This window comes from Euprymna scolopes, chromosome 10, assembly GCF_053919585.1.
Source record: "Euprymna scolopes isolate OS-2025 chromosome 10, ASM5391958v1, whole genome shotgun sequence".
NCBI classification, from domain to species: domain Eukaryota; kingdom Metazoa; phylum Mollusca; class Cephalopoda; order Sepiida; family Sepiolidae; genus Euprymna; species Euprymna scolopes.
The window spans coordinates 136,677,666-136,695,762 of NC_136491.1; the positions used below are offsets into that span (position 1 = coordinate 136,677,666).

The 18,097-nt window shown below is 37.8% G+C and overlaps 2 protein-coding genes across 5 annotated transcripts in view; one reads left to right on the forward strand and one right to left on the reverse strand.

Annotated features, from left to right (window-relative positions):
- Positions 1 to 18,097, forward strand: part of LOC145286298 (uncharacterized) — a 111,867-nt gene that overhangs the window by 31,351 nt on the left and 62,419 nt on the right. Inside the window, exon 1 of one of the 4 annotated variants that reach the window (XM_080135160.1) lies at positions 13,660 to 13,781. The exons of 1 other annotated variant lie outside the window; for it this stretch is intronic. The gene's annotated coding sequence lies outside the window, so the exon portion shown is untranslated. Of the gene's footprint in view, positions 1 to 13,659; positions 13,782 to 17,304; positions 18,016 to 18,097 lie in introns of those variants that run through there. 2 more of the 4 variants (XM_080135159.1, XM_080135157.1) reach the window with 2 other exon arrangements.
- On the reverse strand, positions 10,684 to 12,048 carry LOC145286552 (uncharacterized). Its single transcript, XM_080135440.1, has one exon. It carries the CDS (start codon positions 12,046 to 12,048, stop codon positions 10,684 to 10,686), a length of 1,365 nt encoding a protein of 454 aa, XP_079991566.1.

An 18,097-nucleotide genomic window follows, 5' to 3' on the forward strand; every position in this document is an offset into this window, starting at 1 on the left:
TATCAGAATGTCTTCGATAAGTATTGATAATTGAAATTATCTGATGAAAGAAGGTACAGGCAATAAGTTAACATCTTATACAGCCTAACACCACAAGTGCATTTGCAAAGTTTTATTACCACACAAGTAGAAAGGCTAGACATATAAAGTCAATAGTAGGTTATTTGATATGATAGGTGTATGTCCAAAACACTTGAACCATGATACTTAACTTTTACATTTTAAACTTTAATTTAAGTCATTAATCAACAGTAAGTTCTCTACAGTGCAATGTAAACTACAATGTATTGTGAGACATGTGAAGCTTCCTCCCTGTGCACCATAGTGAGTCCCCAACTAGAGCAGGCAAATAATCAATTTGATTTAAAAACAGGCGATTTCACTGATTTCTATGACAATAAAATATGGGATGGTGAAACATTTGTTGATCTTCATTCAATCCTGGGCAACGTCGGATCTTCCTGCTAAAGCAGTGGACAGGTGTTTATTTAAATGAACATCTGTTGAGGCCATTTGCGAGCACCGATCCCATGGGCCGGTGGGTAGAAATGCCGGCTATCAATGCGATGGTTGTAGGATTAATTCTCGCCTAGGGAAAGTCTAGCCGCACTGATGAGTTGTGATACAACGAAACAGTACTGAATGTGGATTACTATATATATATATATATATATATATATATATATATATATATATATATATATATAAGTGAAAATGTGTGTGTGTGTGTGTGTGAGGACACTTCTCAATGTATATACTCAACAAACTTTTTATCTACAAACTTGAAATTTGGTATGTAGGGTATTCAGACACGTGGAAAACTTTTTACTCAGTGTTTATCCGGGAAAAAGAGTTGCTAAGTGTTCAAAATTGAAAAATTGGTATGTGGGGATCATTGGATTTTTATATATTCATAAAATGCTTGTCAATGCGCATGCATGAATTGTTCACATGACAGATTCCTTATATTAATAAATAGATTTGAAAACACATTTTAAAGATCGTACTAAGCTGGCCTAATGGTTACCGTACTTGATTCACTGTCTTTAGGTTTTGATTTCACTTCAAATTGTTTTTTTTTTTTACTTACAAGAAGTGAACTGTTTAGAAAAAACATAATACTCGCATGCACATGTCTCAGTTTCTATATGAATTAAAACATAATATTTATGCATATTTTACGACTGGGCAGCGCCGAGTAGCCTGCTAATATATATATATATATATATATATATATATTATATATATACATATATATAAAATAGGAGAATAAAATTACAAATGAATAACATCACACATTAATTTACTATGTTTAAAAATAGATGTGCTAATTATTTGACAATAAACAGTTTATGATTCCAATAAAATAATGATGTTCCTTGGCCTTCTGCCTAGGAACAAAGTGTAGTATCTGTTCTGTTACTACACTTCACCTTTTCTGACCTCAATTTATGAAGGAGAAATCCTTCTAGACTGAGGCAATTTTGATTTTTGTTCTCATACAGAATGCCTCTTTTTGGGGAGTTGGACTAGAGGGCGGCAGTACTAGGGGTCTATCTTCAAAAACCATTTGCACCTAGCTTAATCTCTTCATTAGGATGATAATAGATAGCGAAAAAAAGAATTTTTGAAAAAAAGTCATTTTTGGCATGTGGGGGGCTTTTTTTACGATATTGCCCCCCCCCCCCCCGGGGGCCCAAAATCACCATTTGCAGCAAAAAATTTACATTATGCAAAATTGCATGCACCTAAACGTCCTAAATGGATACAAATTGGTATAGATAGTTGAGACTGATGATTTCTAGCCATTTTGGACTTTCCTCACATTAAAAACCGATCTCGTGTCTAACTCTTCCCTCATGGGGAGGCAAGTAAATAGGAACTTAATGCTATTATTTAAGAATTAATTTATTTCGGCAGATTTTACGATTAATTTTAAGTAGATTTCCAATATGAATATATGAAGATTTTTTTAAAAATTTTATTATTGTTTGTATTATTCAGATTCTTTCGCACTACAGTTCTCATTTTGAGTGTGATTTTCACAATGTTTCGGTTGATGTAACCTCCGATCTTCTTCAGATATCGAACTCGGAAATTTGGAGGGACTTTCGAATGGAACCCTTTATTTACTTTTTTACTATAGAGGCACCACTTATCAAGGCCCGGATGCCACTCAAGGATAAGGGTTAATGAGGGTCAGGACGGTTCAACAAGAACTTGCTTACATTGGACTTGAAAACAACCATGTCATAGTCAACCTGGAAGCAGCTCTGTGGTATTGTCTTCCACAGACGAGCAGTTTTGGGGAAACAGCTTTGCTCATGGAATATTCATTTAATTTTAGGTGCAGATAAAGAGTAAGGGAGATTGCTGCTAGTGTTTGTAGCTAGACAAGTGTTTGCTGTGAATGTTTTACACTCCTTTCATGATATTCTCCATCTTTCAATTGGCAATCTTTTTATCTAAGCCTTATCCTTAAATAGCTTTTGGCCCTGATGAGTGATGATTCAGTAGACTCCCTCTCTCCAAAAAAAAAAAAAAAACTAAAAAAGAGACACCCACTCAAAAGTCTATTGAAACAAACAGGAGAAAATTTATTCTTAAACTATTTATTGTGTAGAAAAGTAATATTTCAAGTTTTATTTAACCATGGAGGGAAGGGTCAGGGCAGTTAATTTGCAGGTTTGGGCACATCTCAGTCGCTCGCAGATAGGTCACGTTGACCCTGAAAAAGATTAATAAAGACTAGTGCCTTATGACCTTTATAGTTTTTGCATTGTTTGTTTTCAACTACTTTTCAGTAGACTTGATTTAGTGAGTCATAAGTGAAAAGATAACGCCAGAATACACATCTAAGTTTTTACTTATTTACAAGTTTTTTTTGTTTTTTTTTTACAAACGCGTCACCACTTATCAAGGCCCAGAGGCCACTCGAGAATAAGGGTTAAAGAGTGTACAGTAGTCAATGGGACAATATCATAGTAATCGTTAGAAGTGTAAATTTGGTCAATTGGATTACTTAATGGGAACGGCTCATCAAGAACTTGTTTACGTTGGACTTGAAGATGACCATATTGTAGTCAGCTGGATAGCAGGTGGAAAGAGATTCCTTCAATAAGTTTCCAGACGCTTTTTGGTATTGGCACTTTTATTTATAGTACACACATGAAACTCTAGTCCACTACAAAGTAATCTCCTCCGGCTGCAATGCACTTGTTGTAGCGTTCAAACAACTTCTGGAAGTCCTCATGAAAGGTCCCATTGTGTGAGTGTGATAATAACCATCATCACAGCCTCTTTGATCTCATCAATTGTCTCATAACAACAGCCTCTAAAGTTTTCCTTGAGCTTACGGAATAACCAAAAGTTATGTTTAAACCAGGACCAAACTCAAAGAAAACCAACCTGCCTCCTCCCTTGAGGCTTGCATTTACGAATATCCGCAGGCTTAGAACTAACTTAGATGATGTTGAGTCATTTCTCCTTGTAAACACCCCGGATATCTTAGCATTAAGTGAAACTAACCTTCACTCCTCCATTCCCTCTAACCACTTTAACATGCCTGGTTATCTCCCACTCTACCGTAAGGACTCGAACAGACATATGCATGGGCTTGGAGTCTATATTCGTAACACCCTCGCCCTGACTAGAGAAATAAAACTAGAATCAGATGACCAGGCCTTTATGTGCATCAGACTAAATATGCAACACAATATTAGCTTCTTGTATTTTCTCTACCGCTCTCTCTCAAACCAAGACTGTACCCTAATAAACAAAATCTCAGACAGCATAGATATAGCACTCTCCCTCGATACTAGCGCACAAGTAAATGTATTTGGTGACTTCAATGTCCACCACAGTAACTGGCGAGGATTCTCTAATCACACAGACGTAGCTGGTAGCACAACACATAGCTTCTCTATATCCCATTCCCTATCTCAGTTGGTTACATTTCCGACACATTTCCCAGACCAACAAGATCAACATGCCTCACTTCTAGATCTCTTTCTGACAACGGTTCCCAATGACTGTACAACAAATGCCCACAGCCAACTCGGGAATGCTGATCACGCTGTGATAATGGTAGAAATCAGCCTAAATTCTCGCCCTAAAACTGAAGACCCACTACTCAAAACAACGAGGTATTACAAAAAGGCTGATTGGGAAGCCATCAGGGAACTCATCAGAGATGCCCTATGGCAAAATATCTTTACTCTTCCAGCGGAACAGTGTGCAAATGAGACCACTGAATGGTTCAAAACTGCAACTGAAGCACATGTTCACGCACGGAAATTCTATAGCAAGCCCCACTCTCCCGAATGGTTTACTTCTGCTTGTGCAGCTGCCATTTGTCAAAGGCAGCATGCGTTCCGCAGATTCAACCGACATAAGTCAAGCTCAAATAAACAGAAGTATATAGAAGTTAGAAATAATTGTAAGAGAGTGATAGAGACAGCTAAGACAGATTACTCTGAAACCACCAGAAAACGCATCGAAGCACAGAAATTAGGAACCCGAGATTTTTGGAAAATCTACAACAGCATAGTAAATAATGGTCAGTCAACTATTCCCCCACTATCAAACAATCATGAGGTTGCTTGCACAGCAACTGACAAGGCTAATCTGCTTGCCAGTCGGTTTGCCTCAAACTCCACACTGAACTCAGTACACCACTCCCTCCCTGATTTTCCTCTGCGAACAGACGCCACACTAGACGATTTGAAAATCACTCCTTCTTAGGTACATGCTATTATAAAAAACTTAGACACCTCAAAAGCATGTGGACCAGATCTCATCCCGGCTGTGCTATGAAAAAAATGCTCTGCTGAGGTGGCTCCAATTCTCTCCAAACTTTACAATAAATGACTTAACGAATCTTGCTTTCCCGACTGCTGGAAAACCGCTTCTGTGGTACCAGTCTTAAAGGATTCTGGTGAAAGAACTGACCCACTAAATTATCACCCCATTAGCCTCTTGCCGCTTTTCGCCAAAATATTTGAGTCCTTAGTTAATCAAGCCCTAGTCCAGCACCTAACAGCTACTAAACTCCTGACTGACAAATAATATGGATTCAGGCAAGCCCGTTCAACAGCAGATATCTTAACTGTAGTTTCTGAACGTATATACCGTTCATTGGACAAAACAGGGGAGGGTAGAGCGGTAGCCCTTGGTATATCTAAGGCTTTTGACAGGGTATGGCACGATGGTCTTCTAAGAAAAATTAGATCATATGGAATCATAGGAAGAATTCATAATGTAATTAAATCCTTCTTAAGTAAGAGAAAAATCCAAGTTGTCCTCGACGGTCATACATCTAAACAATATGACATAAATGCAGGAGTACCTCAGGGGTCTATCCTTGTCCTCTATTATTCCTGATATTCATAAATGACCTACCTGATAAAATTGTTTCAGAGATGGGTATATTTGCCAATGACACCACTCTCTATAACAGATATGAGGGGAAAACAAATGAACACATATCCAAGGAAATGGCAGAAACACTAGAGGGTGACCTCCAATCTGTAGTGGAATGGGGACAAAAATGGATGGTCACATTCAATGCTGCTAAGACTAAGCTTGTTTCCTTCAATAACTACAAGAAACCGTCTCTACCACCAATAACAATGGCCAAGAACACATTGCCTGAAAGTACTTCTTTTAAACTCCTCGGCCTAACGTTTACAGGGAATATGAACTGGAATAGATACATTGAGAGCATTGCCAAAGCTGCTGCAAGGAAGGTTGGCTCCCTCTACCATGCTAGAAAACTACTTATGCCTGACAGTATCCTGTACCTCTATAAGGCCATCATTCGCCCATGTATGGAGTACTGTTGTCACATCTGGGCTGGTGCATCTGCTGCTTGTCTCTCGCTCCTGGACAGGGTTCAAAAGAGAGTCGCCAACCTGATAGGTCCTGAACTGTCATCTAGGCTTCAGCCTCTGTCCCATCGATGAGATGTTGCATCCCTCTGCCTGTTCTACAAATACTTTAATGGTGAATGCTCTGACGAACTGCAATCACTTGTACCTCCCCGACGTAACTACCCCCGACAAACCCGACAAGCTAGTAAGTCTCATCCCTTTACAGTAGAGTTCCCTAGGTGCAAGAAAGCCTTTTACTCCAATAGTTTCTTCCCCAGAACGTCAGGTCTTTGGAACTCCCTTCCGGGATTCTGCTTTCCCAACTGTACTGATATGCAGAAGTTCAAGTGTAATGTGAACAAACATCTTTCTACTCATCTCCCTTCATAATGGCTCTGCTAATTAAGTCCCTGATAGTAGCCCCCTGCTTCAAAGTGGCACTGTGCCTTGTTTGGGGTGAAAATTGAATAAAAAAAAAAGTCACAGGGAGCAAGGTTTGGACAATAGGGAGGGTGAGGAACTGTCTTGATGCCCATCTTGATCAAATAGTCTGTGACAAGGATGGAGTTATGGACTGGTGCGTTCATGCACATCTTCTGCATCTTCAGTTCTTGGCGAATAATTGTGTGTACAGTTCCCACTGATATCAATCTGTGTACTCATTGTCTCTATAGACACACGACGGTCCTTATCCATAAAATTCTTTATTTGGCCAATCAACTCTGGTGTTCTGACTTCCTTACTCTTCCCACACCTCTCATCATCTCTCACAGATTCTCTGCCTCCCTTAAGTCTCTTATGCCACTTAAAACCTGATGCCTGATTCATATAAGATGGTCTAAAAGTAGTCTGAAGCATTCCATACGTTTCTGTGGCATTTTTTCCAAGTTTAAAACAGAATTTTATTGCATATCGTTCTTAAAGTGTCCTCATGTTCAGATTGCATTTTTGAAATTCACCAGCTCTGACAATCAACTTTTTGTAGGGTGTATTCCAATTCCTGCTGTAGCTGTTTATTTGACCATGAAATCATAAAAAAATTGGTCAGTCATCTCATAAAATAACATACTGAAATTTTCAAGAGTCTACAACAATTTTCAATGCATGTACAAAAAAAGTTTGGAAACTTATTCAAGCTACATTATACTTTCTTAATTTGGTTCTTATTTAGAATTCAACCTAATTAAACAACAAAAAAGATTGACAAAAATGACAGAAAAATCTTTATAATGTACATACTCATCACTGAACGAAGATGTCATATTCCAAAAATCACGTAAATTGATCAAATATCTTTTTTTAACTAAGAAAATCAAATTTTATGAGTAAGCAAAAAGGAGTTGTCATACTTCGCCATCTTGAAAAAAACATAAAAATTCAACTTGCGATATCAGCCTTGTAATGCTACCGGCTTCACATTAATCAGTTTAAATCGTTTAAAAATGATTTTCTTTAAAAAAATATATCTACTTGATCAATTTATGTGATTTTTGGAATATGATATTTCCACATACCATAAAGAATTTTCTTTCTTTCTTTTTTTTTTTTTAATTACGTTGAATTCTAAATAAGAACCACATGTTTTTTTTACTAATGAATCTGTGAGAAGGTGAAGGATGGAGGTAAAAAATTACCAGCTTTTATAAGCTGCTTTCTTTCTCCATTTAGCTTACTCTTTGCTTCCTATTGTTTTTCGTTTTGTGTCATGGGAAATGGGAGAGAGTTAAATCAATATCTGTGTGTTATGTCTGACCTGCCTCTTCTCTGAAATATAAAATAAACCCAATTTAACATAAAGATGCAACTTTTATAATTTTCAACCAATAAAACTGATTCTTTCAAAGGGTCAATGAGTGTAACATAATCATTTAAATACGTATGCATATTGACAACTCACGTGCTGAGTTAATGCTACATCAGCATTTAAACTGTGAGCGTGACGTCACAGAATGAAATGCATGTATAGGCATCAAGGTCGAAGACAAAAAGGAGAAAAAGACAAGGATAAAACGCGTGGGGAGTTGGAAGGTACACTTGACAAGCACTCTACCCTTTTGAAAACGAGCCAGCCGACCTGTGAGTCTTAAAGAGAATTACTGCAACACAACAACGGACTGTAGCTAAAAACAAATCACTGCTATCTGACCAGGAAAAGAAAAGAAAGAACGAACCTATTTGTTATGGTGCTAAATGGTAATAAAAACGAAAGGAACACAGGACTTTTAGAAACAAACATGTATTCACATATTGTGATAAATAGGACAGGAGAACTGAGTAAGCTTAAAGTAAGCTTTATTTCACTAAGAACAACGCGGAGAAGCGAGTCCACGTGTTCTACATTTCATACATAGGATAAAACTAAAGGGAAATAATTCGCTTCCGGTAAGAGAAGTAATTCGCTTCCGGAAGGCATAGGAGAGAGTTCTTCTTTTGTCAGCACATTCTCCGCCACTCAGAGGAATCCAAGGCCGTATGATGATCTTAGGATGTAGAGTTACCAGGAACTGCAGGAGCGGGTTTCTGTTTAAGCTGCAAAGCAAAAGAGAAAAGAAAAGTTCAAAGCAGATAGTTTTCAGCTAAATATTGGAGGCTTCGACGAACTCTAGTAGAGCGTCGAAGATTCGGCACCTCATTGTCCTCCGATGATCTCCTCTGTGGATCGTCTGATTGGGGAGAAGTAGGAACCGAATTCTCGAGGGGAGAGTTTTCATGCACTCGTGGCAGGGGGTCCGAATCGGGCTGCTGAGGTACGTCCTGTAGCTGTTGGTTCTCCGGCACGGGATCTATTTCTGCCTCTAGAATGCTCGATCTATCACCCAATGGAGATAAGTGGCGTAGGGACACTGTCGTCTCCCGTCCGTTATTGAAACGGATATGAGCATAGCTAGGATTGACTTCAAGTAGGTCTACAGGCTCGACTAGGGGCTCGTATTTGCTCCTGCGTACATGTCACTTTAAAAGAACAGATTTAGCATTTGTTAGCCAGGTGGGCATAGAATTCCCAGTGGCTGATTTCCTTTGGAAATTAAAGAGACGTTCGTGAGGAGTGCTGTTCGTAGAGGTGGAAAGCAATGAGCGGATGCTGTGGAGGGCTACATCTAGCACACTTTCCCAATTTGTAACATGGAGATTTCTTGAGCGTAGAGCTAGACTCACTGTTTGCCTGATAATACCGTTATATCTTTCCACTTGTCCATTACCTTGAGGATTGAAGGCAGTTGTTCTGCTAGTAGCAATGCCACGAGAAAGTAAGAATTCTCTTAGTTCGTCTGACGTGAAGGTTGTTCCACGATCAGAATGTACAAAGGAAGGATTTCCAAACATGGAGAATAAGCTAATTAGGTGTTTTCGGACAGTAGCAGCTGAGATGTCGGCACAGGGGAAAGCGAAGGGGAAACGAGAGTATTCGTCAACCACAGTCAGAAGGTACCGGTTGCGAGAATTTGAGGGTAACGGCCCCTTGAAGTCCACGCTTATTCTTTCGAATGGTTGACTTGCTTTAATGAGAATCTGAGGTGCCAACTTAAAGAACCTAGGTTTTACTTCAGAACATACCCGGCAAGTCTTCGAAACAGCTCTCACCTCCTCCACAGAGTACGGCAGATTTTTGGTTTTGATGAAATGTAGCATCCTGGTTACCCCCGGATGGCATAAGTCTGTGTGTAATGAGTGTAATTTGTCAGCGGAGGTGGCGGAAGAACAAATTCGAGACAGAGTGTCTGCAGTAACATTTTGTTTCCCTGGTCGATAGGCAATATCATAGCTAAAACAGGCAAGTTCTAACTTCCATCTTGTTATCTTTTCATTTTTTATTTTGCTCTTTCCTTTAGGGTCGAACATAAAAGAGACAGACTTTTGGTCAGTGGTTAGCTTAAAATGCTTCCCGAGCAGTAAATGTCGCCATTTTTGGATCGCCTCCACAATTGCATAGGCCTCCTTTTCCACTGAGGAGTGCGGAGGTTAATGTTCTGGAAAAGAAGGCCACTGGCCGAGAGTTCTGGGTCAGAGAGGCAGCGATGGCATGTTCCGAGGCATCAGTTTCAACCTCAAGGGGAAGAGAGGAGTCTATGGCTACTAGAGAGGATTTAGCAATATCTTTCTTTAGGTCCCTAAAGGCGTCGGTTTGTTCCTTAGAGAGGGGAAAGTTGGTAATCTTAGTTAGGGGATGTAGTTTCTCAGAGAAGTTAAATATCCACTTTGAATAGTGGGAGAACATTCCCATAGCTCGTCGAAGAGAAGGAGAATCCTGAGGGACAGGCAAGTCCATCAACCCTTTAAGCCTGTCAGTGTCTGGTTTTACCGAACCTTTGCTTATTGTATAGCCGAGCAAGTCTACTGAAACAAGAGAGTAGTGACACTTGCTTTCATTCAGTGTCAGTCCATATTTCTCTACAGCCTTCATAAAACATTTTAAATTAGCATCATGATCTGCCTGATTTTCTCCACAAACTGTAACATTGTCGATGTAGGCGAAGGTTCCTCGGAGGTCTTCTCGTTTGATGATATCGTCGATTACTCGTTGGAAGCTAGCTACTCCATTGGTTACTCCAAACGGAATTCGCCGAAACTGGTACAGGGATCCAGAAGCTTCGAAGGCTGTGTATTTTCGTTCTTCCGGCTTGATTGCAACTTGATGATAAGCACTAGTTAGATCAAGAGTGCTAAACACTTGATAAGTGGCAATCTCATTTACCATGTCCTTCATTCGAGAAAGAGGATAGGCATCTAGGAGAGTGAAACGGTTTACCGTTTGAGAGTAATCCACAAAAAGTCTCTTCTTGTGATTCTCAGGAGTCACTACGAGCGTTTGGGCTCACCATGGAGATTGAGAGGGCTCTATAATACCTTCCTTTAGCATGCGGGTTATTTCCAGTTTAATAAATTTGGCATCTGGTAGAGTATGTCTCCTGGATTTAACCGCAATTGGGCGACAGTCTGGGGTTAAGTTTGTAAAGAGAGACGGGTAAGGAACATTTTTAATGGTGGTAAGCCCACAAACAGTGAGAGGGGGGAGGGGTCCTCCGAAAGGTATTTCTATCGACGAGTGTTGGTTCAGAAATGTATGTCTGAGAATTACATCACTGCACAGGTTGGCCATAATCGATAACTTGACATTATCGTACTCCCTTCCATTCAGACCCAGAGATACAACACAATGACCGAGAGTAGAGGACGAATGAGAACTGCTAACCATCAAAATCTTCTCGGAACTTGGCAGGACCGTTAACCCGAGTACCTTAACTTTGTCAGGATGGATAAAATTTTCTGAGCTCCCAGTATCGATGAGTATCCTCATGGGTTCACCTTTGATTTTTCCCCATAAGGACGAACGAGAGAGACTCTCCGAAAAGTTAAGAGAAGGAACTGACGAAGCAAGAAGAGACTCACCGTAGTTTATAGCAGCAGCAGCAGCAGCAGCCGTTGGCGATCTGCAGACACGAGCGAAATGCCCTTTCTTCTTACAGTTTTTGCAAAAAGAATTTCTGGCGGTGCACCTCGCCTGGTCATGCCTTGGGTTTCCACAGAAGAAGTATTTCTGTCCTGAGAGTGACGCTACTGTGGGTTGCTCCTCGCATCTAGACTGGTTGTCGTCTTCTTCCGTTCTGACTGCAGATATCGACGCAGTCAAGGAGTCCGACTGAGCGTACGATGACAACTGCTTTTGAGCTGTCTCGAGCGTGAGAGCCTGGTCGAACGCAGTATGCAGGTCGAGTTTCTTGTTCTCCAGGAGCCTCTGTCTGATGTGGGATGACTCGATTCCGTTTATGAATGCATCCCTGATGTATTCATCCCTCGCTTGTATCTCCGACACAGCCTGAAAGTCACAATCCTTAGCAAGTTCTTTTAAGGACTGTAAATACTGGTCCACGCTTTCGTTTCTTTGTTGACGACGAGTTGCCAGTAAATGACGACAGAAGATGCTGTTTTTAGGTTGAACAAAAACCTCTTCTAGGGTGTTCATAGTTGTCTGGTAGTCATTAACGTCAGAAATGTGTTTATAAATCGCTGGAGACACCAGGTTGATTAATAAATTGAGTTTTAACTCGTCTGTCAGTTGCGGACCACTAACCGCCTCGATAAATATAACAAACAACCTCTTCCAGTGTCGCCATATATCGGCTGCGTCCGCCTTTGTGGGTTCCAAATCAAGGCGTTCGGGTTTCAGGTACTTCTCCATAGTTCTTTAGTGAAATAAATTGTGATAAATAGGACAGGAGAACTGAGTAAGCTTAAAGTAAGCTTTATTTCACTAAGAACAACGCGGAGAAGCGAGTCCACGTATTCTATATTTCATACATAGGATAAAACTAAAGGGAAATAATTCGCTTCCGGTAAGGGAAGTAATTCGCTTCCGGAAGGCATAGGAGAGAGTTCTTTGTCAGCACACATATATTACAGGCAAGGCGGGTTGAGCAATACCATTCCTCAACTGTTGGGCGTTTGTACACGACCTGCTTAGCCATGTACCAATCTCTGACTGCCAGGCACCGGTACTCGTTACCGGAAGTGACACTTGACAAGCATGCGAGTCTCTTCCCCCCTACCCTTTTGAAAATGAGCCAGCTAACCTGTGAGTCTTAAAGAGAATTACTGCAACACAACAGCAGACTGTAGCTAAAAACAAAGCACTGCTATTTGACCAGGAAAGGAAAAGAAAGAATGAACCTATTGTGTAGTGTATAAATGTGTCAACAATTTGTGTGGAAAACCGGTCAAAATAAATAACTTTTTACTTTCACCAAAATAAAAAGTTTGTGTCAAAGTTTTTATTTCTTTACAAGTCTCTACCTACAACATTTGGTCCATTTTAAAAGTAATAACAACATTAAACTTATAAACATGAGAAAAACAGCAAATTCTACAACCAAAATCAAGAGAAAATATAGAATTAAAGTTCATATGCCAAAGTCAAGTATTATGGCTCATAATTTACAAAAAAAATCTTCACTGTTATACATTTGTAATTTTATTGTGCCATTTTGTCTATATACATGCAATAATTTCGTTGCTATTTACCGTAATTTATTATGATGGTTTAATAAAAAAAATGGATAACTTTCTAAAAACCTTTTTTATAAAATTGCTCCCTAGAATTCTCATCAACAGTTAAAAGCGAGGAAAAGTATGCGAGCGGGCGGATGGTTGGTAGCAGTGTCAGAAAATCGCCATTAAAAATGCATGATAAAAACTTGAATAATTAGACTTACTATCTTTTGAAGCTTATAACTACTTAAAAAATGTAATTCAAGCCATAATTTTTTTTTCAATATAAGGACAAAATTTTAAAATAATAACAGGTTCAATAGCAAAAGATGCAATATTTGTTTTTTTAAATCGGTTTTCTTTAAAAAAATTTCAAGAAAATCAACAACTTTTAACTAACTTCGAATATATATATATATATATATATATATATATATATATATATATATAAATTTCAAAAAATCACTTACCTATAAAAAATACTAATCAATGGGTACTTCCATTCTTCATTGTTAATAATTTATCCATATTTATATTTTATATTTCATGTCCTTTTTAAATAAAATACTTTTTTAAGCAAGGATTAAAAAATACTGCAACTTTAAATTATCTACAACTGGAATAAAGGGGGACAAATGTCTTCTTTTATTCGAGTTGAGAACTTTAGTGGCCTTAAGCACTAAAATTAATCTCCCTTTCTACTGCTGGCTATAAACAAAAGTTAGTCAATATGGGCCATCATAACTTTGGATTCTTTCGGCTGGACTTATCCATGAATCAGAGACCAGAGTTATCTTAACGGGTACAAGCTGATAACTCCGGTCTCTGATTCATGGATAATTCCAGCCGAAAGAACTCAAAACACAAAAAGGAAAATACATTTCTTCAACCCACGGAAAGTTGCAGAAAATGCCCTCTGGACTAGTGGTAAATACAATTTTGAAATATTCTCATTGACCAAACTTTTACAGGAAAAACAAAAAGGAATCTTATCATTGAATTTCGATATAAACAGAGTGAATAGTCACTCGAATCTTGCTTGTTAGCGGTTCTTAACTTCTTTCTCCTCTCGTAACCATTCACTTCCTCGTGCTAGTTTTCGACCTGAGTTTCAACAAGCCGTCTTTTCCCTTTTGTTTGATAGTAGTAATCCAAAATAACTGTATCTTTTGTTAATTGACTTTTTTCGTTTGTTTTGTTATTGTTGTAAATATATGTGAACAAACTTTTTCGTTTTTGTTATTGTGGAAAATAAAGGAAAATATAATTTTCCGAAAACCATATTTCATATCGTCCATATTTTTAATTGTTACATCTTTGAATGTAACGGGTGTCAAAATTCCCCCAAAATTCTGATACACCAAGATGGTTGGTTGCCTAAATAACTCTCTCTCTCTCTCTCTCTCTCTCTCTCTCTCTCTCTCTCTCTCTCTCTCTCTCCTTTCTTTGTTAACAATGTGTCTGTCTCAAGCAAATTGATTTCTTCTTTTTATTGATTTCTTTAGAGACTTATTTAAAAGATAAATAAGATGTTAATATTTATCTTTTTACATGCAAAATAAATGCAAAAGTTTCTGAAGTTTTGAGATGAAGTTTGGTTATTTGTATTATTTGGATTCTTTGGACTACTGTTCTTATCTTCAGTACCATCTTCACAACGTTTCGGTTGATGCAACCTCCAACCTTCTTCAGGTGTATCTTGTCGAACTCTGGAATGTTTTTGTCGAACTTGAGAATTTGGACAGAATTTCGAACAGAATCCTTTATTTACTTGCAAATTATTTAGGACCTCTATCCAGTCATGGCTGACGAAATGAGAACTTGATACTCAAAATGAGAACAATAGTCCAAAGAATCAAATTACTACAAAATGCAAAAGTGTTTACAAGAAACTTATGAATTAAATATTTATTATTTGTGGCTTCAAATATTTCAAGAAGCGAACCTAACCTCGCAAATCGATAGCGGCTTGGCAAAACTAGCTAACACTTGAATAAACTTTTTCAAATATTTTTTGTTTTATTTAAATAATTACACTAACCTGTATTTTAATGGAATGTGCTCTGACAAACTCATTGCACTTGTACCCCCTCAACATAAATAGCTCCAACAAACCCGACACGCAGCATCATCCCACTCCTACAGACTGTAGAGATCCTTAGATGCCAGAAAGCCTTCTCTAATAGTTTCTTCCCTCGAATTGCGAAACTTTGGAACTCCCTCCCGGTTCCCTGCTTCTCTGACTGTACTGATGAGGTGAAAGTCAAAATGGAATCCGCGCTGCACGAAATTTTTGTTTTGTTTTGCTCTATTTTTGTTTCTTTGTTAAAGCCCCCCCCCCCCAAGTAAAAACAGGTATCTTTAATTAAACTTGAAAATACTATTTAAAAATAGCGCGGGTACTTTCACTTAATAATTTGATAAGAACAGGTAACGGTAACATAAGTGCATAAGCACCAAATTTTTTGTTTTGCTTTGCTTTCATTTTGTTTCTTTGTTAACTCCCCCCCCCAAAGTAACTTGAAAGTTTTATTTTTTATTTTTAAATAAAAAAATAACGCAGATATCGTAAAACTTTCATTAAACTTGAAAATAATATTTAAAAATAGCGCGGATTCCATTTTGACTTTCAATTTTCCTGTTAATAATTACATAGACTCCGGCAAAAAAAAAAAAAAAAAAAAAAAAAAAATCTATAAAAAAAATACAGATAAAATCATAATAACAAAAATCATGCGCAAATTTCAAGCCAAAATAAATAAAACAAACTTGGTCACACATGCAAAAATTCTTTCCTTGTAAAAATAATGTATTCTCCCTCAATCGAACAATGTTCAACATCGGAGCCGATGCGTATTTCGCTGAAGGGGTAGCACTCGTGTACGTCGGCCTTTTTTTTTTTAATTGTTTACTTTTATTGATTTTAATATTCGAAAAAGTTTTAAAAAAAAAAGGGGGGGGGTAAATATTCAGATACGTTACAACAGAACACCGACCACTCTAATTTGTTTTTTAAGGGTAATCAAGGTCGCTGAAAACGAAGCTGATACTCAAAACGGGGGCAAATTTACCGTTTGCATGGTATTAACCCCTGAACTACTTTTCGCCATTTTACAGCTTCCGTTTACGCTACGAAGATTCTTCGTAAAATGTTAAATGGTGTTCTATTCGGTAAATGTCGGTGCGTTACTTTTTGAAAATTTGAAAATTCTATGTTCCAGGGGGGAAAAAACAATTAAATTAACCCCCCCTCTCCCCAACTTTTCTTGTTTTATTTCTTTTTCAGCTAATTTTATATTTTCCACCCAAAAAGTGCTATAATGCATTTTTGAAAATTAGAAAATTCTATATTCTGGGGGAAAAAAAAAATAAATTAAATTACATCCCCCCACCCCAACTTGGTATGCTTTTCTTTTCTTGCTTTATTTCTTTTTCATCTAATTTTAAATTTTCCGTGGAAGGTTGGTACGCCATGTGAGAAGGCAGTTTGCTAGGTGAAGAAGCAAGTTGTCGTTTATGCTGCCGCGCGCACGCGCGTAGCGTAAACGGAAGATGTAAAAAGGCGGAAAGTAGTTCGTGGGTTCAGGGGTTAATACCATGCAAACGGTACAATTTCCCTCGGTTTGAGCATAGATTCGTCGTCAGCGACCTCGATTACCTATAAAAAACAAATTAGAGTGGTTGGTGTTCTGTTCTGTTGTAACGTATCTGAATATTTACCCTAAAGGGGGGGGGAGTTATACTAGACATCAAACTGGAGAAGTGGTAACGAAACAAATATTTAACAAATGTTTTTCCACGTCATACGTTCTCTAAAATTGGTTCATGTTGTTTATGTTCGTGTAAACTCAAAGGGTTAATTCAATGACGTTATTTGGCGCTTACACCGTCGGCGGAGTCAGTATCACACGTGACGTAATCTAACTTTTCCCAAACTGAAAGTGGAGCTAGAATTTGGGACCCCGTCCGTCTACAACCGCGACCTTCGTAATTACAGAGGGCCAGCTATAATCTCCTTACTTTCAAAACAGGCCAATCTCTAAATGGAAGCAAGATGGGGGTTGGGAGTGGAATCGCGTTCTTCAAAGCTAAGAAACAATTGGAGAGGCCAAGGTCAAAATGAAAATAGAAAGTGGCGAGTATCTTGGAGGAATCCTATTACTTAAACTACACTTTGATCTTAGACCGAAGACACCGTATTGAAATTGAATTATAACAATTATTATTGAAAACGTTCTCGCAAACCAAAAATAAACAATACATTTTCAAAAGAATCACATAAAAATTACTAAGCATTTTAAGCAGGTTTGTTTAATCTGTTGATCAAAGATTAAATAGGTTTGTTCAACTTTGTTGATATTAGTATCAAGTTTGGTTTTTAAGAATAGATTTAAAAAACGAGACTGTGTTTGAATGCGCAGTTTTGCTGTTAGAATTACTGACGTTTAAAAAAGAAGAAGAAAAAAAACTTTCTGTGAGGAGTGTTAACGAAGAAAGGAACGAAGTAAATTTTCCGAGAAGAAAGGGGGGAAAAAAAAAAACAAAAAAAACACTCCCTAAATTGTTGAATGATGTCACCCTCCTCGGTCGGTAAGTGGACTTCCTTGTTCGGGGAAATACCGAACGGTTGCTTATTCTCGGTCTCACGACGGAAACAAAATTTTACTTATATATCGTGGACATAGAAATATACAGAGAAGAATACTAACAGTAAGATAAAAAGAAAGAAAGAAATTGAGTATTCTTTTCGGTCAGCTGAAAAGTGTAGAAAAAGGAAAAAAAAAAAAAAAATACCGTAACAAATATGAAAGAATTAATTCACGTGAGGCCAATTCATTGAAGCTGACGATCTTTATTTATTTATTTATTTATTTTCCCCAATGAAATCGGTATAAAAATAAATCCGAATTAAAAAAAAACAAAAAAAAAACGAAAAGCTGTTGCGTAAATATAAAACAGAAGAAAAGAAAGTGGGAAAAGAAAAAAAATACTTTTATGAATTTACAAGTCAAGATGAAACAAAAAATCATTCTTGTTGGAATTCCAGTTCCAAACCATTTAAGAATTTCATCTTAAAACTCCCAAACAGAATCAACATTTTGCGTTTTCGTTAAACTTTATTTATTTATTTATTTACTTACTTAAAGCCTACGTTTTGCAAGTAAGTATTTTTCTGAATTTTTTCCGTAAAAACTTTTGGGTATTTTTCACAATAGCAAAAAACAAAAAAAAAAAAAATAAAT